Here is a 27,360-nt window from a genome sequence, read left to right as displayed (position 1 = left end):
TGGAGAAGTGCTTTCGCTTTTGAAATGCGATCGGAACGTTGCAATTTAAAATAATATTCCTTGTTCAATAAAATCGTTGGCTTATTCAAACACTTTAATTTGAAATGGGAATTGAAAACAGTTCTTATGTATGAAGCTTTTGAAAACAATTTAGCTTGTCTGAGAGTTAGATGGATAATGTAGCATTTAGTGGAGAGTTATATTCATAAAAGTAGGAATTCTACGGTAAATCCCTATATTCTCTGAAGAGATTAGGGTAATAACATAAATACAGGTTTTCTTTTAAATCTAATAATAAGGTGTCTGCCGTTTTATTCTTTTCTCTTTTTATAAAAACGTTGCCCCTCACTGGGATGTTCTCCTGTATCGTGGGTCCGCTTATAAACATACAAGTTCACATACATACATGACACCCAGACCCGAAACAACAATTTGTGGATCACACAAAGAGTTGCTCCGTGCGGGAATCCAACCCGCTACACATTGCGCGGCAGCCGGTTGCCCAGCTACCGCACCAAGCGTGCAGTCTTGTGTCGTATTTGGGTGTTTACACACACCTACTTATAAAAACCTAACATTTGAGTTTTGTTTTCACTCTCTTTTAATTTATAGCACATGAAATGTTGACTGAGATTAATTTATTTGTCCTTGAGATAAACAGAAATTGCTGTATACTTTTTATCATTTTCAAGCCTTTTATAATTACGGATCCAAAATAAGCTTTAATATTTTGCAGTGGTTATGTAAATGACTAATGCTGATACATTACATTGTTGATAATTGTTCGTAATTAGGATGCCAATAACTACTATTAGATAAATGATTAGTCTCAATTTATTCGATCTGAACTAGTAACCTATGACTTAAATTATTGGCCTGTATGTTCAGCTTGTTACAAAAAAATACACAATAATATTTTATTTTATTTTAATCTTCAACATATTGTTTGCATTCGAAATAAGGTTTTGAATTTCGAATCTCTGTTAAAAATAAATCGTATGGGATATTTTTTGTTTTATTTTGATTAAATGCAAAATATGTAAAAATAAACACACTTCCGATTAATTTATTTAATTCTTAAATTACTTTTTTTCATTTAACACAGAGGAAACACAATATTCTTAATTTAAAAAGCATGTTTTCTGGCCCCTAATGTCTAGTTTAATACTTTTTATTTTTTTAAATTAGGAACATTGTGTTATCTCTGGGTTTTGAAACTGAGTAAAATATTATTAACATAAACAATTTATCGAGACTGACTACCATTGTGTGACCTTGATCCTATTGAAGCTTAGAAAAAAAAAAACAGTGAATTGACTTTTTAATCTGTACTCTTTTTTCAGGTTGCCAAAATGGCAGCTCAGTTGCATCTGCAGCTGCTCCTGGCGATGTTCGTGCCAGCTATTGCGCGTAAGTATAATAAGTTTTATTAAACTTTTAGTATCTGAGAAACGATAAACAAACTTATTTATCAGAACAAGCCGCTAACAGCCTTTAGAACGAACCTTTCATTTTTTTTTAAATTGGTTTAAATTGTTAAGCGTATTTCCTAAATTTTTATTTATTTATTCGGTAATATTTCATCAGCAGGATAAAATTGAAACATCTTTAAAATTCGTATTTGATTTGTATACCTATGCCGTCTCTTAAATCACGAAGTTGATCCGTTTTGATTATCATTGCGTGTTTACAAAGCTATAGTTTGGCGTGAAAAGGAAGATGAATAGTCATGTACGAGGTGTAGAACGATAAGATTTTTTTCATCTATTTTGGAATTGTAACACGACGGGCTCCCGGATACCGCAGGTAGCTACGCACACAGCTATACCGGCTTAACGTCGCCGATAGGACAAAAAATGTTCACAGATTTCGGGGTTCTGTCGTTTTTACGAATGTATTCTTTTTTTGTCACGGTTATATCACAAAATGATAATTATTCGCGATAAAGAAGAAACATTAAAATACCAATATTTTGTGCTTGAAATACAATTAATTATATTATTTCACCACAAAGTCCGTGCATGTAATGTAAGCAAACGTGACGTGGTCTTGTTATTTTTTTCTGTTATTCCAAAACGTATTGTTTGAAATTCAAATATAGAACTGAATTTGATATTGCGCATGTTGAGTTTTGTTCACAGTCCATATGTAAAATACAAATAGGTCCATAAAATTGGAGAGGTCGATACCTAAGTGCTTTTATATTTGTATTACACAGATAATATTGAATACAATTCCCAGAATTGTACTTAATGATCCTCACAGCTTAACAAAGGGCCAGTAAGTCCAGTTTCGAAGGGAACCCAAAAAAGTTTTGGGAGTTTGTTTGTGTGGGTGTATGCCGAACAAATTTTACGCTTACCAGTCATTATAATGTCCAAGTATTTGTGTGAAGTCATTAGTACCACCTACTCGTTTAGGATTTGGCTTTTTTTTCTCCTATTTCCGTTCCTTTCGAGAGATAGTGGTCGGGAACTAGTTCTGATTCGAAACGGCTTGTTCAGAAATTAGATTTGGTCAGTAGCAGTTGATTAGACGCTCGACACCTGACCGTTTGACGTTTCCCCTCAAGTTTCAGTATTGTTGTCGTCCGTACTGAGAACTGAGAACTTGTACAATGTTGACCTCTCCGTTTTCTTTGTGATCTTAAAATTGAATTAACTTTTTTGTTAACGCTAGAGATCTTTATGAAATGAGATGTTTTAGAATTTCAGTTTTCTGGGAAGGTATTTAAGTTAAGATCTTATTTTAATTTTGGAGCTTAGTCTAAGATATTTCTAGTAGCCACTCTATTTAGATGATCATAAAATATTCAGTTAAAAGCTGCTAGAATGCCTATTATGGAAAATCCATACAAAGTATTATTAAACGTTTCATGATTTAAACTGACGTTGCGAATAATGCATTTGTCACTTTATCTTTATTGAAATTTATTTTGAGTACGGCCGCTTATTCTGCTTGCCCGATAATTATTAAAAATGCAATATCATAAAACATTCATGTCAATTTAACGACCGCACGATATGAAATGCAATGTGAATTAATAATATTATTCCAGTTATTATATGCGAATACTATTCGAGACGAGACGGATCTTTGAAGCATTTATCGCGATGAATAGTTGTATTTCATCCTTTTGTTAAAAAAATACTGATCAAAGCTTCAATTCTATGAATTAGACGGCAAAAGGTTTGAATGACAGAATACATATTTTATTAAAATCTTATTTTCTGATGTCTTTTCTAGGATTTCTAGGACCAATGACATTTTCAACAAGATCTAATTTATTCAACGCAACCTCGAGGTTGTAAGGCACATTACACTTGTAAATAGGTTCAGTACACAAATGGGGGTTTTGTTCATTAGTGAAAAGGGCTTCGTGTTACCATGGTAACACTAACAAGTGATTGGCAATGCCAGAGAACATAATAATTTCGAGCTACAACCGGTTTGCGGCGGAATGTTCCCATGCACTTGTAACGTTTTCCTATGGCATGCCGTTTGATGAATACTTGCTATTTGACTGTAATGTGAATCCCCAATGAAATGTATTGCAGTGAATTAAACTTCTATTGTACTTACTCCCGCTTTTCAACCATTATAAAGCAGCTCGTTGTATTGTATGCAGCATTGAGTTAATCATAATGATCCTAGAATCGCATTTCCAGGCTTCATTTTGATTATTCAGAATTTCTAAATGAAAACCCTCATTAAAGCGGCTTTTGGCAGTTACTAAATACTAGCTGCAAAACTCTACTTTAGATAAAAAAAATTACACACCAATGACTAATACCTATGGTATCTCGCTTGATTTATAGCACATTTATAGTCATCCATCCGACTAAATTAATTTATCGTTTTAGCTCATTCAAAATTTTAGGCTAGGAAATCAATTTAGTTCTTATATTAACAAAACTATAAATATGTTAATCATTATCGGCTATTAAATATTATGGCTTTAGGCTACAACTTATAAGACAAGACATTGATTTTAGTGAAACAGGTATTAAACATAGTTGCTGAAGCAAGTCTATGCTAAACCAGGCTTGTTTGAATGCTTGCTCTTACATTTGATATACGTTATATCTCCAATTTGAAGTCTATGAATTGTCTAGTAGTTACCAATCTGAGCATAATTTCCCCAACGGATCACGTTATTAGGTACCGAGTACGTGTATGTTCAATAGTTAAATCCCATTCAAAATGTTGTTTTGGTACACAACCGGTTTGCATTGCATTTGTGGTGCTAAGTGGAGTTTTATTCTCAGTTGAGGTCACAATCCGTGTACATACAAACTTACGGAACCTTTTGATAATAGTCGAAGGTCCACAATGTTGTTAACAAAAATGTTGTTATCTAAAAGTAAAAATCATGAAGACAAACAAGTAAAACTATTTACATTTCAACACCAAATTACTTGAACACAAATCATACAAACAGTATTTTATTGACTCGGCAACGAGATGAAAATTTTAAAAATTCTCCATAAAGTTACGGTCAATGACTGACGGGACTGAAATCACATAAATTGGTGCCCGACAACAAAGGAAAATAAAATGTAACAACTCAATTACTGGCTGCATTTCAATATGAACTTATTCGTGCATAAAATAAAGACGTAAATGGTATGCGTGATGTGTTATTATGAGCTTATTCCAGCGGAGTCGGATGCGTCATCCGAGATCGAAATGTGTGGGTAACAAGGTATCAAGGACGGCAAGATTTCTTTTTTATTGTTATGGCCAGTCTTTTGGTATGCAAATAAAAAAAAAGATTCTAATTGTGTTCCTTTTGATCTTGAGAATTACTGATTGTGTGTATCGATTATGGTGATAAATGATGTGAAAATATCTTCGGCTTCGGTAAGCTTTTGACTTACGACTGCATTGTTGTGATCTCTAATAATACGTTAAGTAATTACACTTTGAAGATTACACAGGTGTATGTAATTCCTCATGATTTTCGAAATTGACACTTATATTCTTCTACTTACGATGTAGATTAATTTGTAAGTTTTTCTAATAGTCTCTGAACTCTTCGATTTTCCATTCTAGTGTATTTACAATATGTGTGCCAGTATATTTGTGCTTATGTGACGCTGCATCTTCCGGCTCAGTGTTCACTTTGACCGGTTTTCAATATCCTCTACAGAAATTCCTTTAGCTCCATATTCATGCTTCATGACATAGCTCTACCGTCACTTTTAGTATTATTATTTTCCAGGAAGCACTTATCTGCTTTCTTTTTAAATATGGCTACGATGCAGCCGAGATTGTGAATGGCTGTTTTGAACCGCAAGCACTGTTGTGTTTTAAGTACAGAATATTACTTTGTTTTAGTGCTGCTAGATTGAATCGTTGTCTTAAAATTGGTTTTTTATCTTGTTATCGGTTTAAAATAGTTTTTGAAATAAGATATTGACAGCAAATTTTTTAACACCACACATCCCCCAAGTCTTGCTACTTGTTTAGAACAGGACCTACATTCTACAGTAGTGGTTATCCGAATAAATAATGTGCTCAATAATAAAAGAAATGTTCTCTTTTCAGAACTGGAGATGAAGTTCACCAAATATCCTGAATCAGTGATAGCTCCCCTCGGTGATAGAGTCACGTTTGAGTGCGAAGTAAACGTACCGGGGGAGCGGTTCGTGTGGCGATGGAAACCAGACCGGGATGACGTGCAGTGGACTGAAGTGGTGGACGGAGACGGCAAGAAGATCATACCTGGTCTGCCGGGCAGAAGCACCAAGCTGGAGATAGAAGTCATGATGAATTTAGAGACCACTTGGTTTCAGGTATGTTAAAAAAATGAAATTTCTAAACACTGTTAGGTACATTGGTGAAGCTTATCCTACTAAATGTGACAGTATGTTTGGTGTGAATCCAGATCACAGTCAAACTATGTATGTATGTATGTATGTATGTATATGCTAACATAGTTTGACTTAATACGAAGGATTTTTTCTTAATAGGTGATCTAGTAGTACCTAACTCTAAAGTTTAGGTCGTTCGACAACCTAGTCTGCAATAAGAGCCCAGTAAAAAACTAACACGTATCCCAAGCACAACTCTAAATACAGACAAAAAAACAAAACAAAAATAAGAATCACACTTATGGCTGTTAATTTTCTAAATGAAATAATCCTGCTAAAGGACAGGTTAAACATCAATATATCAAAGGAGATTAGCAATCGTTCCCATGAGGTGGTCGGTTACGGATGACTGCGCCACAGTCCCGCGGGTGTCGTAAGAGCCGACTAAGGGATGAACCATGGGGAATCCTGGAGTGTCCGCTGTTCACCTGCCCTATATTGTATAACGCGATTACCGGAATTGGAAGTTGATAATGAGAATATGGCCTATAATATATAATGGGCTCGAAATCACTAATTATTTGGGTTCTAATTACGATTTTTTTTGGGTTTGGTGACTGCACGGTTGCTGCGGTGGTTGGGCAACTGACTGCCGCGCAACGGGTAGCGGGTTCGATTCCCCCTCGGTGCAACTCTTTGTGTGATCCACAAATTGTTGTTTCGGGTCTGGGTGTGGTGTGTATGTAAACTTGTATGTTTGTAAAAGCACCCACGACACACAGGAGAAAATCCTAATGTGGGGCAACGTTTTTTTTAAAAAAGGTTTAGAAATTTATAAGGTGTACTAATAATAAGCTAGTAGTTTTCATTTTGAAATCTTTTAATAGCTAGGTATCTCTTACATGTTAGTTCTGTTTGAATAAGCATTCCAGTATTTCCAGTACATCAATACTTTATCAAAAGCATGAGTAAAAAGTGAGCACAAAGTGAGCCAACACTTTTTCATTAAAACTCCGATTCAACGTCGGCATCCAAACATTTCAGTGCAAACATTCTACAGTTATTAGATGTTGATGCCGAAGTATGTTGTTCAGTTCATAACATAACATAGATTTTACAAGAGTAAGATGAGCTATATGTTATAATCTCATTTTTATTGTAACACCCATTTTTACCAGTTATTTTATGGAGTCCCACGGGAGAGACGCCTATTGTAATACTTCAAAGACATTATTTTAATCGTCTCGAACCCAAAAACTTTTCTTAGTGAACTGTATTCACTAAGACTAAAAAATATTTATTTGTTACAGTGCGTAGTTTGGTATGGAGCAGTAAGTTTAACATCAGTACCGGCCCGTCTATCAGTAGCCAGGCTGATCAACGCAGGAGACAGAGTGACCGCTGAAGAACGAGTCATCTCAGCACCTCTACACAACACTGTCATCTTGCACTGCAAGGAGCCTGCGTCGGAACCGCCTGCTGTGCTCACGTGGTGGAAAGAAGGTTCCAAGGTTAGTTTAATCCAAATTATTTTACTTATGAAATTGTTATAAAGAGCTAAGCATTAATCATTAGCAAAAAAACACCATTTTATAGATGTTGATGATTGATACTCGTAATAATAGATTGTGAATTGCAAATGCAAAAACCGGCCCGTGCTAACCAGATAATACGAGAACCTCGAATAGAAACATATTTTTAGAAGATAATTCCATTTACAGCACGTTCGGTATTTGAATTCGTAATTATTTCGCTGTGTGAGGTCTCACAACATAATCATTATTTAAATCTACGTGACCAAAAATCTAGATAACCTTCTAAAATATTCCTACATAAATAAAATCAGTATAAATTTAAAGTTTATCTCATTTTACAGCGGACGTAAAGTCATGCTTACGTACAGAATAAATACAACAAAAGTCTATATTTCAAAAGAAACTCGATACTCTAGAAGGCTCTTAAGGCCTGGTTCGTGAATAGTTGGTAAACAAAGTTAAGCTTAGCCTGTATCTCATTGAATCAAAGCATGTTTTAGTATACTTGCGGTCGCTTTGTACGGTGAACCGATACGCGAATATTTTATAACGAACTTCGTTTGAATCCACACACTGGGTGGTTTTTTGGAAGTGAACAAACCAGTGTTTAGAAACTAAACTCGCACTGTTCTGGGAAATAATCGGGCAACTTTTGGGGCAATTGCAAGAAACGTGTGCATAGTTTACAGTTGTGCGGTAACAGATCCTAGAATTGCTTTAGTATTTTGTGCTTTTCTAACTAGTGTTTTTACAATAAAATATCCTCATCTCAGTCACATTTATAAAAGAAAACTTCTTTTAAAAATGAGATTTGCTGATTCTAGGAAGTCATCAGTAACTAATTTTCTAAGAGGCGAATTAAAGATCGTCTGTAACAGAGGAAGCCTGTACGATGACTATCTAAGTATTAACACAAGACACGAGATACATAGATGTTCTCAGAATACACTTGATATACAAACAGGGCTACAGTGCAGACATAGCGTCAAATATTATCTTTAGATTATTCTAGAAAAACTTTGTTGTTTTCGGTTGCTTCAAGTGTTTGTATGAGGAAGCTGAAGAGCTTTCATACATGAATGTAGTGTATTCATGTGTAGGCGTCTAGTTTGTGGAAAGTAATGCTATAATGAAGTAAGACGTAGGTAGTTTTGATTGATCCCTCTCTTATTAAGTTTGATTAAGCCATTACTTTTTGATATGTATATTAGGATTTCTCTGCCCTGCAAAGCATATAGATTTTCGACTTAATTACATAAGAATAAGTTTGAAAATCTATCAAAGAATAACGGATGAATAGAGTTTACCATTTCTTTCGGCATCACAGCTGGACGCATTTATTTAGATTGAACTTTTTACATATATTGCTCTCGTCTAGTTTCTGTATTCCGTAGCTCTTGTGCTATAAATTCAGTTCTATTCTTCTGTAACTTTATTAAAACATGATCTTTCTTCCAGGGTAAAAGGAAGCAACTGGAAACTCCTCACGGCGTGCTGGTGATTCATAACGCGACGTCAGATGACAGTGGAACATACAGCTGTAGGGCCACCAATGAGCTGAGTGGAGAGGCGCTCGATGTGGCACAGAAGACTCATCTGAATGTCCAACGTGAGGGAAGCAGGGAAGTCAGGTCAGTGTGGATTGTTCAGTAATTCTTATTCATATATGTATTAACTAGGCGTTGTATTATGGCTTGTTATTGTATAGGTAACTTAAGTACCTATAGTATACTTAGTTATAAAGTGATTACATGGAGGCAAAACAGAGGATTTTAACTTACGGCAAGTTAATATTTATCTTCTGTTTTGGAATACTTGATGGCTTTCGAGATTCCTAACGTTATGACGGCGTTTAGTATTATGTCCGTTGTTTACCTTTAGAAAATGTATGCCTTTGAAGTAATAGGCCTTAAGGTATCCTCCTCCTCCTCCTCCTTGCGTCGTTTATCCTCAATGCTGAGGGTCGTGACCCCGACGAATAACTCTCTGGTTCACTATATTTCGCCATGCTGTTCTATCTTCGGCGATGTGGATGGCGTCGCAGACTGTGGTCTCCAGTGTGGCACGGATTTGGTCCGACCAACGTATCGGACTCCTGCCCCTTGGTCTTTTTCCATCTACCTTTCCTGTGATCAGCAACTTTTCCAGGTTATCACCTCTCTTCCTGGCAATGTGACCAAAGAAGTCAAAAAATCTTCTTTGGCAGATGGTGGTGAGCCTCATGGGTGATTGGAGTTCGGCTAGTATAGACTCGTTGGTCCGACGCTCTGTCCAGTGAATACCGAGCATTTTCCTCCAACACCACATTTCAAAGGCATCAATCCGGCAACGATCAGCCCTTTTGAGGGTCCAGGTCTCAGCGCCATACAGGAAGATGGAGAATATGAGGGAGGTGACGAGCTTTCTTTTGGTCTTGCGAGATATGTTCCTGTCGGCCCATACGCGGTTCAGCTGTGACATAGCACTCTTTGCCATCCCAATGCGTCTTCTAATGTCCTGTTCACATGACCCATTGTTGGTTATGGTCGAGCCTAGGTAGACGAACTCGTTCACTGTATCCAGGTTTAGTGTGCCAGACATAGAAAGAGATTTGCTACGGTCCACAATCATGACCTTAGTTTTAGCCCTGTTTATATGGAGCCCCAACTCCACGCTGACCTGCTCCAGCCTCGCCAGCAACACTGACATCTCCTCCTCACTAGCTGCAAAAAGGGTGGTGTCGTCAGCATAGCGCAAGTTAGATATTTTTGATCCGCCAATAGTAATTCCACCCTCCCAGTCTTCGCAGACACGCCTCATGATGTACTCGCCATATATGTTGAATAGTATGGGAGACAATATGCAACCTTGTCTGACTCCCTTTTTAAAATTGAAGGGCTTTGAGAGGATGTCATTAATCTTTACCTTGCCTTGGTTGTTATGGTAAAGTGATTGGAGAAGAGCAGTGAGATGTAACGGTACTCCCAGATCCGACAAAACCCTCCACAAGCTCTGCCAGTCGACACAATCAAAAGCCTTGCTGTAGTCAACGAAGCACATAATGAAAGAGGTGTTGAATTCATACGACTTCTCAATGATTTGTCTTACATTAAGGATCTGTTCTCGTGTGCCCCTTCCTTTGACAAAACCTGCTTGGACTTGTGGGATCTGCCAGTCAAGGAAGTGTCTGATACGATCGTTGATGATATGCAGGAGGATCTTACTGCTGTGAGATATCCGGGCAAGTGTGCGGTAGTTATCGCAGTTTTTTGTGGAGCCCTTTTTGTGCAGTGGCAGAACGATGGACCCAGTCCAATCGCCTGGCCATACGCCAGTCCGCCAGATACAGTTGCAGATGTAATGCAAGCTATCAATACCCCTATCGCCCAGGGCCTGGAGTATTTCTGCTGTTATCTGGTCCGGACCGGGGGCTTTCCTACACTTTAGTTTTGCAATCGCCGCTGTTATCTCTGATCGTAAGATTGCAGGCTCCAAATCCATTTCGCTCCAGTTTGCGCGCAGGGTGTGTGATGAGAGCTGCTGGCTGTTGTACAATTTTTCACAATAGACGCGCCATCTCTCAGCTATGGCCTCAAGATCTGTAATGTCCGTGCCGTCTTCATCAGTGATCACCCACGACTTGGGTTTGAACTGTCTGGATATGAGCCGAACTTTTCTGAACAGATCTGAAGTCTGGAATTTTAGGGAGTGAGTTTCGATTTCGTTACAGATGATCGATAAAAAGTTATTCTTATCCCTGCGACACTGCTTCTTGACTGCCTTCCAAAGGTTGGAGTATTCCTTCCTGACGTTAGAGTTTTGCTGACCACTCATTCTTACGTCTTTGCATTTTTGTATTAGCTCCCAGGTGTCATGAGCGAGCCACGCCTTGGTTTTATGTGCAGATTGTCCACTTTTTCTGCAGGCCTTAATCTCATCCAGAGCCTCTCTAATTTGCGTTTTCAGGTTGTTCCATTGAGAGTCAGGGTCTTCGCCTAAGGATGGTAGTTCGGCGAGCTTTGACTCTACGATGGTTTTAAATTTGATTCGCTCAGGTGGTTCAAGAATGCTTAGATTAGGCTTTAGCAATTTCCTGGGAGCCTTAAGACGGAGCGCAAATCTTGCAACGAGCAAATTGTGATCGGATCCACATTCCGCGCCGGGATATGTTTTCACATTTCTTACGGACGATTTCCAGCGATTGTTTATAAGTATGTAGTCGATTTGATTCCTATATCTTGCCCCTGGAGATGTCCACGTGTAAAGCCGCCTTGGGTGATGCTGGAAGTGAGTGTTGGTGATGAACAGGCTTTTTTCGATACAAAACTCAATCAGTCTCTGCCCGCGGTCATTCCTATCTCCCAACCCAAAACTCCCTACAATGTTGCGGATGTGATGATCGTTGGTGGTGTTACCGACTTTAGCATTCCAGTCTCCGATTATGATCGTTACTTCACGATTTGGAATTTTATTAATCGTGTCTACTACTGCACTGTAAAAACTGTCCATGTCCTCTTCGGTAGCTGTAGACGTGGGTGCGTAGATTTGTACGATGTTTAGTACAGTTGGTCTAGCATTAAACCTCATCGTTATGATCCTATCGGATACCGGGTTGTAGCCTAGAACATATTTGTTCATCTGCTTAGGTAATAGGATAGCTACACCCCTTTCGCTCTTGTCTTCATTTCCCGAAAAATACAGTGTGTTTCCGCTTGCCGTGTCAAAGTGGCCCCGTCCACGCATATGAGTTTCACTTAGACCGAGTACCGACACGTGACATCTATCCATTTCCGCGTCCACCATAGTAAGTTTGCCAGCCATTAATAGTCCACGAACGTTCCAAGTCCCAATACGGAGTTCTTCACGAGTTGAGAATTGGGTTTTCCCGTAGTTAAAAGCTTCGCCAGAAGCATGCCTTCTTTCAGGAGCCTGGCGAGACACTCCATCAGAAGCTTCGGTAGCACATTTCACACCACTCGGCCCGGAAACCGGGTGGCGCCGGTTGTTAGTCGGATCACCCAACGCCGTACTCATTATATTCTCCATATCCATCGAGGTTTTCTTGGGAAAATAGCTCATGGTGGGTTCCCGCGTCCTTCCATGGCAGTTCTTTTAGAGGAGATTTAATTCCTCATGGCTACTGAGACCTGATAGAGATCGGGTTAGTTGACCGCCGCCCGATGCTCGGCGTTGACAGTTTTACGATGGTTAGGTCGAAGATCCAAACAACCCTCCTCCTTTCTCATCCGGGCTTGGGACCGGCAATGGCGAAGTTAAGGAAGGAAGGCCTTAAAGTATACTTATTATGAAATGCATAATACCGTTTTCACAAACAAGAATAATATGAGGACATATCCTTTCTCTAATGTTACTAGTATTTACATGTTTGAAACGGTTTCCACCACAATTCCTTTACCGATTCAAGACTGCGTCGAGTCTGGTTCTATCGCAGACATGTGGTTGTGGTTTCGAAACTTTGTCTAACTAAATTTTGGATTAAATGAGACTCGCTTGTGGTTGGTCACGATATAGGTAGCGGTACTGTTGTACGAACATAATATAGTAGTACATGTATGTATTGTATGTAGCTTTCTTTAACTAGGAAAAGTTGTTTTCTCAGTCTGTTATTGCCATTAGTTTTTGGGGTACTAGGTCTTTTCGTTATACAAATGGTATTTTTACTACACATGTTTTTACATTATTGCGGATGTGTACTACATACATAATTATGTCGCATAAAATTGTATGGGTGAATATTATTACCGTATATTAATTACAATTTACATTTACATTAAACGACATTTGTTATTGTAGCCACTAATTAATACAAATATTTGTTTGTACAAAGTTTTCCGAAATTAAAACTAATATCTGCGTATTTTGGGAACATAACAGGAATTTTTAATCCTATTTGTTATTTACAGGTTTCTGGAATCGGAAGAATATGTAGGTGTGATAGATGACGATGTGTTGACGATGCCAGTGAAACCTAACGGAGTGCTTCGGCTATGGTGCGGAGCGGTCAGCACTCCTCCTCCGAAGATCTCATGGTCTTTGGAGGGCGAGGGAGAGTTGAAGACATTCGCCAATCAACACATGCTGATGATATCACCTTTTACACCTGCGAATGAGGCAAGTCTTTGTTTTATATACCGTTTGTCATTTAAAGGTGACTTGTGATCTTATCTTGTGAAATGTTGGAAAATTGTATTTAATTATCTGACAATATACCTAAGTGTAATATATTAAAGTATTAGCGAATTAGTTTCGTTATAACGAAAAATCACAAAATTGTCACACGTGTAGTATAGAAATCTATCAATACATTCAAATGAAAATTGGGCACGTGGAATGTGGAATTAGGTATATTTATTTTCCTCAATACTGGCTTTTCTTGTTCAGATCCAACTAATAGGCTTAAACACGAATGAGGTCTTTAGATCTACATCTACAGATACATCGGGCATTTACTTGTACATATCCTAAAACCTAAATACTTGACAAGACCAATATACATAGGAAACTAACCAAAACTAATGGTTAGTTCCCAAAACCTAAGTTAGTACTCATTACGGAACTCAGTTCCTAGAGCTACCGCGGTAAATATTATGGACGCTTTGTGAGACGGACTCACAGATTATAAAACGTGAAAGCGTTTTATTTATATTGTGTTTGATATTTTTTATGTAAGCTTTGTATTGTCTGCCTTTGTGAGGAAAAGAGCTTTGGGACATTTTCAGTAGTGCCATCTTGTAAGAAAAATCGTTTGTGTCTTCAAGGCGTTCTTTGTTCGGGTACAGAGGAATAATTCTCAAACCTTAACTTTAGTGTTTCGATGGCGGGAGGAGGTTCAAAGACGGGCAACTAGAGGTTTTGTTTGAATATGATTATAATATTATTTTGAAATATTACGTCATGCTTGTTATTTTAGTTAAAGGTGTTATTGCAATTAATTCTATTGAAATAATAATTGAACGGTTGGTGTGGTGGATGGGCAACTGGGTGTGATTTCCACACGGGAAACTATTTGTTTGATCTACAAATCGTTAAACACACCTACGACACAGGAAAACACATCGTAGTGTGGGGCAACGCTTAAAAAAAAATAGACAAGAATATCAGTCACTTTTCATTACTAATTTTATTAGGTAATATAATAAGGACTGAATTTCTTTATCTTCCGTTTTGTATTATATGTGAATTTATGATTTTTGATACAAAGCATTACTTACATTTCGAATAAGATTCACATAGATTAGTTACTTGTAAGCATATAGGATAAATAATGAAAATAAAACTCCTCATTTCTTATTGACTCATTTATTTACATATTTAACAGAACACAGTTATACAGTACCTATACAACAAAAGTTACATCCCATACTAAGTACTTACTTACTAGTCTTTATTTATGTTCCTTGATTTAACTTTTATATTATTTTCAGGGAGTATACGCGTGCTCGGCGAATGGAATCCGTCGTTCGTGGAAGGTGCTAGCCCTGCAGCCTCCTCACTGGGACGGAAACGTCTCTGTATCCACTCCTAATGAGGGAGGGAAGGCACATGTCACCTGTGGGAACTCCTTCGGACAACCACCGCCAGAAGTGTACTGGGTGCTCAATTCTGAGCTGCTGAAGAACGAGAAAGGGATTAAAGCTAACAGTGAGTATTGATTGCTTTATTAAAAAATTGAGGAGTATGAGGATCTTAAATTTTATTTCATGGTCGACGTAAACTAAAATTTTTCATGAACAAAGCTTTAAAGACAACAGTCCACAGGCCCGCATCGTACGCATCGCACGCATCGTACGCATTCCGTATGACGTCATCAGTACGCATCGCATGTAGGCATTGCTGATGATGCGATTCGTACGGTGGACGCACTTGTATGAGTTTCTATACAAGGCAAACTAAATCCGTTGCGTACCAAAAAAAGATGTAATTTTAGAATTTTCTGCTTTAACTGACAACAAACAACATTGGAATCGAAAGAAAAGCTACTTTCTCATTCCCAGGACTTAATCGTACTCACAATAAGTGTCATAATCAAATGGCACAATGTATCAATCACACCCTCCATTAAACACTAGTCCACATTGTTCCCCTATCAGCAAACTGCCAGCTTTCAGTTTTAAAAACAAAAATATGTTTTTTACCTTTCAATGAAAACTCATAAATCAATTGGTTTTTGTCGCCCCTGTCCGTAGTTTATTGGGCCGTGATCGACATAAATATTGTTTGCCGATGAAACCTGTAGCATTTCTCCTATAAAAACATGGTAAAATAAAACGAGTGGAATACATTGATGGAATGTGTGGATAGGTGTTTTTCAATTACATTGCGTTGTGAAGCTTAAGAATTTAATAGTTTCCGGAATTAGAGACTGACTTTAATAAGTCTATAGTGTAGTGTAGACTGTAAAGGGATATTTTGCGCTACACGTCTACGAAGTACAAAATTAAGAATTAAAATAATATATATTTTACACATTCTTATTAATTAATCCCACTTAAAAATCATGTCAAAGGTTATTAAGATTTAAACACAATATTGGTAATTTTTCATAAGAAATATAAAACGAGGATGCTCGATTAGTTACGAGCTAATCAAGAGCCCTTGTGGACATACTCACGGATACAGAGGCACACAGGAGTTACGGCAGGTAATGTCGACCACATACTCTATCACTCAAATCAATTAGAGGGTCACTAGGTACTCGGAAGAACGAACTTACCAGCGATAAACGAGAGCCCTAGTAGTACATTCCCTTCCTACTCCTAATACAATAACGTATACCATAATATGGTTGTTATTCCAATATATAAATGAAATTATTACAAACCAGACACGGACCTGTACATCGAGCACGTGGAGAAGCGGCACGCCGGCATCGTGCAGTGCTTCGCGTGCAACGCGCTCGGCTGCGCGTACGGCGCCGGCATGCTGTCTGTCGTACCGCTGCAGATACCTGACCAGGTAATCTATAATCTATAATAAATATTATAAAGCTGAAGAGTTTGTTTGTTTGTTTGAACGCGCTAATCTCTGGAATTACTGGTCCGATTTAAATAATCTATACTAATATTATAAAGCGGAAGAGTTTGTTTGAACGCGCTAATCTCAGGAACTACTGGTCCGATTTAAATAATTCTTTTTGTGTTGGATAGCGCATTTATCGAGGAAGGTTATAGGCTATAAATCATCACGCTACGATCAATAGGAACCGAGCAGAGCGGGTGAAACCGCGCGGAAGTAGCTAGTACCTTATATAAATGGAAGAAATTTTTTTAAACTGACATGGTCACTAACACTATTATTATAACTTATGACGGGATATTTACCATGTTTATTCACTTTGGTGAGTTTCCGATATTTCGGCACTGTTGCAAGCGAGCAAGGAATATCGGAAACTCACTAAAGTGAATAAACATGGTAAATATCCCGTCACAAGTTCTAATAATGGAAGAAATGTGATTAGAAAATGATTTGTACTATTTTTTTTTCTTTTCCTCTAATAACATCTTCTGATTTCTTTCGTTGCGGGATCCAAGAGAGTTATTCATGTCCCTAAGACGCGTCAGACTTCAATGTTCCGGTGTTTTCATGGTGTATCTACTGTAGATCCTGGTTTACAGGAGCAGCAGCAGAATGAGAGGTTGTGGCTGGCTTGTCCCAATAAAAAATAATTAACACATTAAACCAAAAGTGGGTGTTTGCCACCCGTGTGACCGGCATTTGCATTCAACAGTATTGTTGGCAGTCAAAGTCTTAATTGTCTAAAATGTCACAGAGGTTTAGACCAAGATAATCTATGATTTCAGAAATATTTGATTTTCAACTCTATTATAAAGGGATAGAGATAAAGATAGGATATGCTGATGTAGGTATAGAATTGTTATTTTCGTAATTTATTGTTTTGTTTATTTTTACCAAATAAATGATTTTCCTTTGCGCAGGACTACCCAGTTGAAGTACCAAAAACACGTTACTCAGTTCAACCACCAAAAAGGCACAACAGAAAGAATCCCAGAAAGCATAAAGGTACATAAACATCGAAAAAAAAAAACAAACAAATCTTAGAGATATTTTCAAGCAAAATTTTGACGTAGAGCTTTTTGTTCCAGCCGTAATGATTCCCCCATCAAGGCCTAACGTTACCCGGTTGAATGATGAAAGCGTCATGGTGTCATGGTCGCATGACAATCAAGGACTACCCATCCGGTTTTTCAAGGTAAGCGTTTTAATATAAATATGGCTGCATTGTTATGGAAATGTCGTTCAAAATGGCACGTCATTATATTGATGCCGGTCATTGTGGGAGCTATTAACTCATTATATATTTAATGCGTGTGTATTTTTATTTCAGGGGTTGTGGGTTTTGAGGAAACCATCCTAATACCGAATTCAAACAAATATATTTTGTTTGTTCGTTATTGTGAAGTCAGTTTTAGTGGTTCCAAGGCATTTCGTATACGCAATCTTTTTTGGCGTTATTTTCGCGCGGTTTTCATTTCATGTGCTGGTTTACTTCGAGACGTCTTTTATATCACCCACGAGATGGGAACAGCTTGGCTCAGCCAACAGCACACTGCATAAACAAGATACACAGCCCGATTCATAATTATTTTCTTGAAAACTCGTATTTTCTTGTATAAAATGCTCAAAGGGGACCGAAGTAATGGTTTAAGTCGTTGCTTTTGGTCCGCCGCCCGTGCCTTGCAGGAAATGCGGACAAAAGTTAGCATTTTATAAGATCTCAGAGTTTTTGTGGCCTAGCCCGACTAGCGAGAGTACTCATTGGAATTAACGATGGCAAATTGGCATTCGTTTTAATTTTATTCTTCGAGAAACTGAGGATTTGTTAAAAGCACTTTGTGGTGATATCAAAGCTTCCATTCCAACTTGTATAATTTCTAGTGGAAGTATTCTTAGCGATGGAAGATAATGTTATGATGAGATTTCCTTCGTAGTGAGAGTGGCAGGACTATCTGAGTGTTATACTTACATTTAGTACATATAGTTTTTGTCTTTGTTAACAGGTACAATACAGAGAGGTGAGCAACTCCAGCAACGTGCAGTGGAACACTGCTAACCAGGATATACCGTCATACATACATTCCTACCAGATAGACGGGCTAACTCCCGGCAAATACTACAAGTAAGTAACTATTACAACACATTTTGAGGATAATCTGATCTTTTGAAACATTCAATACAGTCCTCTTATGTGCTATTTTAGGCTAAGCAACGTCAGATTAATACATATTGTTATGTATCCACTGTGAAATATACCTACTGATTTTTTGTCGTGAAAAGGCACTGTTATTCAATATTTGAAGTTACTAGCGTTGTAATAAAATCGATTGAGCTAATTTGAAAGTACACATACAACATTATATTGCGAGTATTATTATAGTTTAAACATAAATATATCACAACTCTAGAACTCCAAATATCAAATCACAGTACCTTTTCCAAAGGAAATTAAGTATAGTTTGGTATATGAAAGCTACTGAAAGATGGAAAAAAAAATCACATACCTGTTTGGTTATTCGTTGGGTCTCTGCAACACAGGTCAAGCTTAGCTTTCTGCATGGCAGGGCACGATGTCATCGCCGATATATTCGATCGTTCGCTCCCAGTCCACGGCTCTCGTGTCCAAACCCGTTTTTGTTTAATCTGAAAGTTTGCGTACACCGGCAGTTTACGGCTGAATTTAGAATAGATTGGAAAGGTTGATTATTGGATGGCTTTTCATTTGGTTTTAGGTTTTTGAGTTGTAAATGAAGGAGTAATATTGGTCTATTATTGCACGTCTTCTTAATGCAACATTATTGTTGTCTCTACTCCAACCTTGGTTCAACATTTCACTAATTAGAGTTAACAGGACCATCCCTACTTGCTACAACTAATCGAGTAAAATGCACAGCTGAAGTATGTGATGTATCGATATTAAGAAAACCATTTATAGCACGCATCTTTCCCTAAAAACCATAGTTTAGCTGAGTCCGTTTCTACTAGTACTAAGCTATATTGCTTAGTAGTCTTTTTCACGGGCACCAGTTTTCAGATACTCAGAAAAGGCTATCCGGCAACCAGAGTACGTAAAGGGGTTAAAGCCAGTGTTATAGAACGATACTCAAGCGGAGATTTCTGATGCAAGATCTGTTCCACCGGTTTCACCTGGAGCCTGAGTCTGCTATTACAATTATGTAGGTTGTATAGCTTCTTCACTCTTGCACTGCTCAATGATCGACCATTCTGACTCAATTGTAATAGCAGACTAAGGCCCCTGATCGCTCCATCTTTTTGTGGAACGTCCACGCGACCTCTTGCCTTCGGTGTTCCCAACCACAATCAGTTATTCTTATGACTTAGTGAATAGTTACCTCACAGTAGCATAGTAACATTGTTGACCTCCACCCCAGGTTCCGCATCGCAGCAGTGTACTCGAACCAGGACAACAAGTCGGGCAAGAGCAGCGCGCGGTTCCACCTGCAGCGCGGCGGGTTCAAGGCGCCGCGCGCGCCCGTACTGGCGCGGGCGGTCGCCATGTCGCCCACTACTATACAACTGGAGTGGACGGTGAGTGGCTGGATGGAAATAGGAATATATTTAAGTTACCTTGTTTTGAGTGGTTTTGTTGTATGGCGTAATTTGGACCAAACTAATTACCTCTTAATAAATCGCATATAGCTGATTTTATAAAGCTTCTAACTTACATTTAGAAAGGGCACTGTGACTATTAATATTTGAAAATGTTAACTCTAAAACATCGATTGAATAATTTAAACGATTTTGCTTTGCCCAAAAGGGCCCATAGTTTGTACGTAATTATTAGATACTTACTGTATTAAAATTGACCACACTATACACTATGGATGCATTAAAGTAATTTGATTAAGTCTATGTGTAATATTATACACATTTAAAGTTTACTGACACCAGTACAGAGTGTTTAAAATTTAAACACTCTGTGCTGACATTAGCATCAATATCTAAAATCATCTTCAGCCTGTGATACATTATAATAGTAGACCATTTAACTATTACAATGATGTAATCATTACAACAAACATGAAACCTAAAACCTTCATCATTCCCCTAGTGGTCAAGCGGCGGCGAGGTAGAAGCGGAGGGTTTCTACGTGTACTACCGCGCGGTATCCTCGGCCGGCGCGTACGAGAAGGTGACGGCGGCGGGCGGCGCGCGGGCCCTCACGCTCACGCACCTCGCGCCCGACACCAGCTACGACATCAAGCTGCAGGCTTATACTGCACAGGCTGCCTCTGAGTTTAGTGCTATTAAGGTATACTTTGTTTGTTACTTACTTTCATTGCAAAGTTGGTAGGGCATACTGATCAGTGTTGTTGGGGGAGTTAGGGTCAGTTTAATAACAGTAGTATTTGATTAATTACATAGAGAGTATAGTATTTTGAGTTATTCAATTTCATTTCTGACAAGAAATCCTTATTAATGTGTGTAAAAAATAATAATAGTATTATGTTACTCGTGTAACTATTCGACAAAGTAGCCCGATTAGTTTCAAGTTACGCCTGGGACCCATAGTTATGTGCCGACGCTGTCGAATCTTTGTTTTCAAATAGTTACATGAGTAAGTAGTACAAGTAAATGTCTCAAAGTACATAATAAGAATGACCACGATCTTCAGACATGAAGGACCGACCAGACAGAGAAAGACATAATAAGAATACTGACTAACCTTAATTAATTTTATTATCCCTATTTTCTAGACTGCGAAGACTCTTCGTCCAGCAACAGGAACGAGTCACAACTCGGCCGGTACGAGCGTGAGCAGCGGGGGCGCGGCTGGGGGCGCGGGCGGGGGCGCGGGGGCACGCGGGGCGCGCCGGGCGCGCTGGTGACGGCGGGGGGCGCGCTTGGCGCCGCCGCGCTGCTCGTGCTGCTCGCCATCGCGCTGCTGCTCTGCAGGCGCGCCAGGAGACCCACCGCAGACAGTCAGTATGCATACTTCTGTGGTTAAGAGATTGTGTCTGTGGCCATTGTATGAATGACGAGTGAGATCTGGTGTAACTGATAGTATTCTGTTGTGTTAGTTTCCTGGATCTTTAATGTCCTTGATGCTTGCTGGTGTATGAGTTTAAGAGATTGAACATTCAAATTCAACAATGATATCATTAGACATAAGCAAGTTAGTGATAGCCCTCAAAGCAAGGCATGTTAAGCTGTTCAAAATATTTAAGTTTAGACTTGTGTAATACCTTAACATGCTAATAAAGATTTTGAGTTTGAGTTTGATAAGAGTGATCCTCAAAAAGTAAAAAAAGTACACCAAAGTACAACACTTAAGCACATCAAGTTTCATACTCCAAGAGCTATTAATAGTTAATCCCAAAACAATAATTTAATTAAACATGAAAACAGCTTAAGATCAGCCGAGCATGAAACGAGGAGAGCGCTTAACTTAACAATGGGATCACATAATAACAAAACATTGACGTCATAATAGTGACTTGAAGGCGGCTGTCAAAACACATTGAATGATTTATTGCAGAAGAGAAAGGCTCAGTGCCCGAGACCGGCAACACGAACGGGTACATCCCTGCTAAAGTGCCAATCACTATTACGGCCAACCCCATGCATTCCGAGGTAATACTGACATACGAAATTAAATTAAATTTATTTTTGTACATCCCTAACTTCCTATGACAGGTATATTAATAATGTAGCGTCCAATTTTATGTTAAAAGTCCTGTGTAATATTTGTGAAATCTATCCGACTTGCTCAGTAATCATTGGTACTTATGACCAAATGACTAGAGATTTTTAATACATATTCAAAGAATAAAAGTACCTACTTATATCTTTAATTTAAAAAAAAAGTTTCAGTAGACGATTTGTCTCAATTATCTTTGTTTTAAAAGATCGTAAATAAATATTATTTTATTATTTTATACTTTAATTTTAGATTTTATTTACAAAGTTTAATCAAAACCTGTTTGATTTAAAATGGTGTAGGTAAGACAAGATTTATATTAATAACTGAATTATATTTTTCTACACAGGGCGGGGATGCAGGAGTAGAAATGTCATTTTTACATAACAACAACACTGGCAACAATGACGACACGCTGCCTCACTCGAGGAAAAACGGACCAGCGCCGCGACAGTACGTGTGAAAATAGACTCCAATTCCTAAGACATAAGGTTTCAAATTAAATAAACGTGTTGCCCCAATAAACTACCAATTTGGTAGAAAACAAAATTTTAGAGGGAAGAATGTGATAGTTATCGTTTTATCGCCATATCGAAGTGTACGGACTTATGACAGTACAAAATTATATTTATAATATTTACTTAGTGTAGGGATTTGTGATTAACTAGTGTCCAATGTTAAGGCACTGAGGATTCGATTTTAAGCAATTTTGCTACAACGGGCTGAAGTATTGTTTGATGAGCTAAATTGCTACGAATACGGTTTGAATTATTTATAAGACAAGTTTACGATAATTTTATTTATTAAAGTGTTGAGAACAAGTATAGATCTGAAGTTAGATGTAAGTTTGTATTATTTAGTTAGGGACGCTTAGCGTGATGCGCTTTAGCCTGTTGCTTGATAAGAAGCTCTTCAGTGTTGCCAGATGAAAAAGCAAGAATAAAAACGGTAGAAAAGGCAATGTACTTAAGAATTGTTATGAATTTTGTTAGAAACAAAATTGTATTTTGACTCCTTTCAGTAATTTTCTGTTTCATTATATTTTAGTTTTTGTAAATTTGTTTATTTAAGTTTTTTTTTTATTATTTGTAAGGTTGTGACGCACAGGCATTTATACTACAATGACTATACGACTCTTATTTAATTTTGCACATCACAATAATTAATCAAAACAGTTTATATTTAAACATCAAACATATTTTCTGTAAACAAGACTTCATTATTCAAGGAACGTACTTACGAATTGTCTTTAAATATGAATTAATTAAAGATTTGTACTACACTATGTTATAGCAATAACTACGTTCTAAGGTAATGATCTAGTATTATAATGTTATGACTAATAGGTATGCATTAAGGACTGCCTTGAAAACATTACATCGAAAGAGTCTCTTTTTAATGTGAAACGAGAACTACTAAACAGAATCTAATTTATTTAACCAATCAGAATCAAGCACAGATAACGTAAAATATACTTTTCGTTTCACATCAAAATGAAAACAACGCATTCGCTCATGAATAATGCTCGCAAATAAGACTGAGAATAAATGTTTTTAGTTCACTCAACTTTTCGAGTGGACCGCGATACTATTATCGTAGAATATAAATTAAAAAATATTAAATTAAGACGCAAATTGATTTAGAAAATTGTTTCAAAAGGACTTGAGGCTTAACAGAAATAGAAATTATGGCGTTACAGTTCGCTGTGTACAAAACAAAAGGTAAATTCAGTTTTTTCTAATTTGAATATTAATGGCGGCTAATTTTCATTTCTGTTAAGAGCTCTGTTTACTGGTCCATGTTGATAAGATGCGAGATTGACGTGACTGTATTTTTGAATGATTTTTTAATCTATGGGAAGGCGTCAGCTGTTTAAAACCTACTGCGTTTTTGGTAAGTAAATTGTTACGTGTTCCAAGTAATAAAAATAAAATAAAGATATTATATTCTTACAAAGATAAGAAGAATGCTTGAATATCTATTCTTCTATATCTAAATTTAGAATCGATAAAACGTTACGGCCGTGGGCTTTGCATAAAAAAAAATATTGAACTTTGGAACTGTCAAAAAATTTCGCGGAAGTTCAGAAAGTTTGTAATTAATGACTCGTTACAATCTCCACTAAAGCCTCCTACACAGTTGGTATTAAAGATGATTTTATGTAATACTATCATCGTCATCTTTTAAATTATATCTACTTAAACATAAAAATCTTCAAGTGGTCTCAAGCGACGCTGACGCCTCTTAACCCTCTCATAAAACCGAGTATAAAGTAAAATATTTAAATTAAAAAAGCTTAAATAAGGCGCAGAAGTTCATAAATCTTGCAGGCCTAATAAAATATACAATTTATCAACGTTAATTTTAGTACAAGATTTGTGGCTTCGGCGCCATTTTGTGAAATATGAACGACTAATTGATTTATAATTGTACGCTGTACATCAATATGTTTGTAAAAATAATTATTAACAATGCAATCCAATAAATCTTTTAAATTATTATCTGTTGTTTTTTTAACCAATAACTAATTCAAATGATATATGAATATCGAATAGGTGTTTCATTGAAGATTCGACTTTTAAGCAATTTTTTTTCTTTTATCTTTAGTTAGCTTTACCTACAACTACTTTTTAAATACAGACTTAATTTATTACAAGACAAATTTCGCGAAAGGTAAGAAAAAAAATTACATTTACATATTCAAATATTGTACATGCGATAAAGATTTTCCATTAAAAAGGTATTATTTCCCCGAAAAAATTCTCCCTTCTCTCACGTCATGTTTTTTAAAACACCGTTGATTTATGTTAAACGTATTCATGGCAATTAGCCCTGGAAGCTAATTTCCATTAGCCAGACTCTTGTTGTTCGGTAAAATTGTTCCACACCACAGCTTGTACGAACGCAGTAGGCCAAGTTTTCACGTTACGAAAGCCTTGGGCTATGTTTAAAGCATCGAAGAACTGTACTTTGTATTTTTAAGGATTTTAGAGTTGATTTTGAATAAATTATTGATTTTTCTTCTGGCGTGAAATATCTAGTAAGTAGGCAAGTAAAGAAAACGTAGTGTGGTTTGAAATGATAAGCGAAATTACGTAAAGTGCCTACCTAAACATACCTAAGCGAGGAAAACGCTACAATGAAGATTAACTGGATATTTACACTAATTACTTTTGTTGCTCACACAAGTAATTCTAAGATTATTTACCATGGAAAATAATTATTATACGGTACTGAAACAAATTAGTGTAAGGAAAGATTCTCCGTTAATTAATTTACGTAGATTAAAATATTGGAATGTCACAAGTCAAGCTGATTTACTTTCGTGTTCAATAAAATGTTATTAGCCTTAGAAACCCACTGTGGCTATTCAATTTCCCGGTTGAATGCTCGTCTATACGTTATACGTTATAAAAGTAATTATTTTTCCCACTGAGATGATTAGTTCCTATTGGCCTACGGCACAATTTTTCCCTCTGTGGCACAGCGGTATACTTTAGTGCGCGTTACGGTCAATTAGTCGCAAGTCGCAACACGTAGCACCCACTTCGGTAATTAAAGCGAGAGAACAGAACACCAATACAAGGGAAATAATTAATTTTGTAAAGAAAATAATTGCTTTGTTAGCGGCCTGCTTCTGTTTCGTATATAAAAAAGAACGGACGCTTGAATAGAGTTAATTAACACACGCGGGCCCACGCTTCGTACTAACTTCCCACTGAATTTTATAAAATACTTAGGAACGAGAAATTTATTGTTGTTTGAAAATTGTCATCATTATGTGAATGTAGGGGTTTAACTAAAATGAATTGCTTCGAAGTGTCGCATTTTGAACGCAAAATATACACATAAAACGAAATTAATGGACGATGTCTAAATTTAGCTCTGTTTATGATTGAAAAACGTATCAGTTGGCGCGGTTATTGAATATACTTGCGGTTGATTGATGATATATTTGTAAAGATCCCTAAATACTTCACCAAACAAGAAAATTGTTTCACAACATTGCAAACTTGTTCGGAATAAACAAAGCAATGTATCTTTAATTACAAATCGTTCCAAGTGACCCTGTAGCTATTGTGTTACAACCCTAAAATTTTGAATGAATTAGGGTAAAACGTAAATTATTAAGATTTACTGAACAAATTACCCACGTTGCTTCAAAGAAATCAACAAATTCATGATCATTAAATATTCCAAAGTTTGAATTATTTCCGTGTTTCTCTAGTCTAGTTATGAGGTAAAATTGATCTTGTTTCGCGAGAAAATGAGAAGCCAAAAGGACTCTTGACGACCCTTGTCTTAAGGGTAGCTTGATGGCTAACAAAATTACAAAATCCTTGTTTAAAGAACGCTTGTAACTCAACAAGGATTAATTATAGTAATTTTATTACGATATTACTAAACCTCACGAATTTAACAATGCTTGTGGGAAATGTAAATCAATGTAAGTAGACTTTAGTTACGAATTAAATTGATAAAGTTTGCACATAACGGGTTGAAGCAAGGTATTGTAAGATCATATCGAGCCTAATATTGGCGTGTTCTCGAACAGTAATTGCGTATTATTAGAGATTAGCTAATAGGTGTAATGTAGGACACCCTGGCGACTCATTCAAGTTTACGACAAATGTATTCTCGGAAAGTATTTATGTCTGCTTTGATACGGATCATTTTAATAAGTCCTGTAGGTTTGATCACATTTTTGATAATTACTTTATCTATATGTGCATAAGTGTACGGATTGGGAAAAGTGTCATTACGAGAAAACGAGTGTGGGCAACGTTTTATATATACAAGACTACAAGCTATTTACAAATATAACGATCTCACAGACGTCCAAACCCATGATTACATGAATAAGTAATTAATGATAAACATAACTCATTTCCAAATCCACGAATAAAATATTCCGTGTTCTTGTTTAATTATTTACAAGAAAATTAACGGACGAAATGAACAGACGGTAACGTCAAAATAATGTCGTCAGTCGTCAGGGAAAAAGGTCAAACATCAAAAATGTACGTTAGACGAAATCGAGATGAAGATAAATTCCAAATCTGTCTACAAACCGTGAATATTTAAGACTGGTGTAATGAGCGGTAATTGGCAAACGAAATAATCCCCATTAGAGCACATGAATGTGTAAAAGGTCCCCTGTTTATACCTCCACTACGCCTTAATACCTGTACCTAAATGAATAAAGTCAAATTAAATGTATAAGCTAACTAGTGAGCTAGATGGGGTCCACTAGGGCTGATGCCGACCCGGAGCTACGAACTGCCTAGCGGGTTACTGGGGCTCTGGCTCAAAAAGCAGGAGTGGGAACGAG

General features: G+C 37.2%; 1 protein-coding gene across 1 annotated transcript in view; it reads left to right on the top strand.

The window, feature by feature from the left end:
- LOC126910764 (interference hedgehog-like) overlaps positions 1-24,529 on the top strand; it is a 48,877-nt gene extending 24,348 nt beyond the window's left edge. Inside the window, 16 exon segments of the mRNA XM_050694364.1 lie at positions 1,344-1,410; positions 5,551-5,798; positions 7,127-7,327; positions 8,810-8,982; positions 13,255-13,462; positions 14,776-14,992; positions 16,176-16,306; positions 17,287-17,371; positions 17,455-17,561; positions 18,370-18,488; positions 19,759-19,915; positions 20,439-20,639; positions 21,085-21,183; positions 21,186-21,309; positions 21,867-21,961; positions 22,378-24,529. Of these exon segments, the coding sequence (XP_050550321.1) occupies positions 1,353-1,410; positions 5,551-5,798; positions 7,127-7,327; positions 8,810-8,982; positions 13,255-13,462; positions 14,776-14,992; positions 16,176-16,306; positions 17,287-17,371; positions 17,455-17,561; positions 18,370-18,488; positions 19,759-19,915; positions 20,439-20,639; positions 21,085-21,183; positions 21,186-21,309; positions 21,867-21,961; positions 22,378-22,491 (2,337 nt within the window). The 5' untranslated portion in view covers positions 1,344-1,352 and the 3' untranslated portion in view covers positions 22,492-24,529.
- The last annotated feature ends 2,831 nt before the right edge of the window (positions 24,530-27,360 follow it).

The sequence above is a fragment of the Spodoptera frugiperda genome, chromosome 6, assembly GCF_023101765.2.
Source record: "Spodoptera frugiperda isolate SF20-4 chromosome 6, AGI-APGP_CSIRO_Sfru_2.0, whole genome shotgun sequence".
Lineage (NCBI taxonomy): Eukaryota > Metazoa > Arthropoda > Insecta > Lepidoptera > Noctuidae > Spodoptera > Spodoptera frugiperda.
The sequence above is the reverse complement of the archived record's forward strand: the minus strand, read 5'-3'. Positions and strand labels throughout refer to the sequence as shown.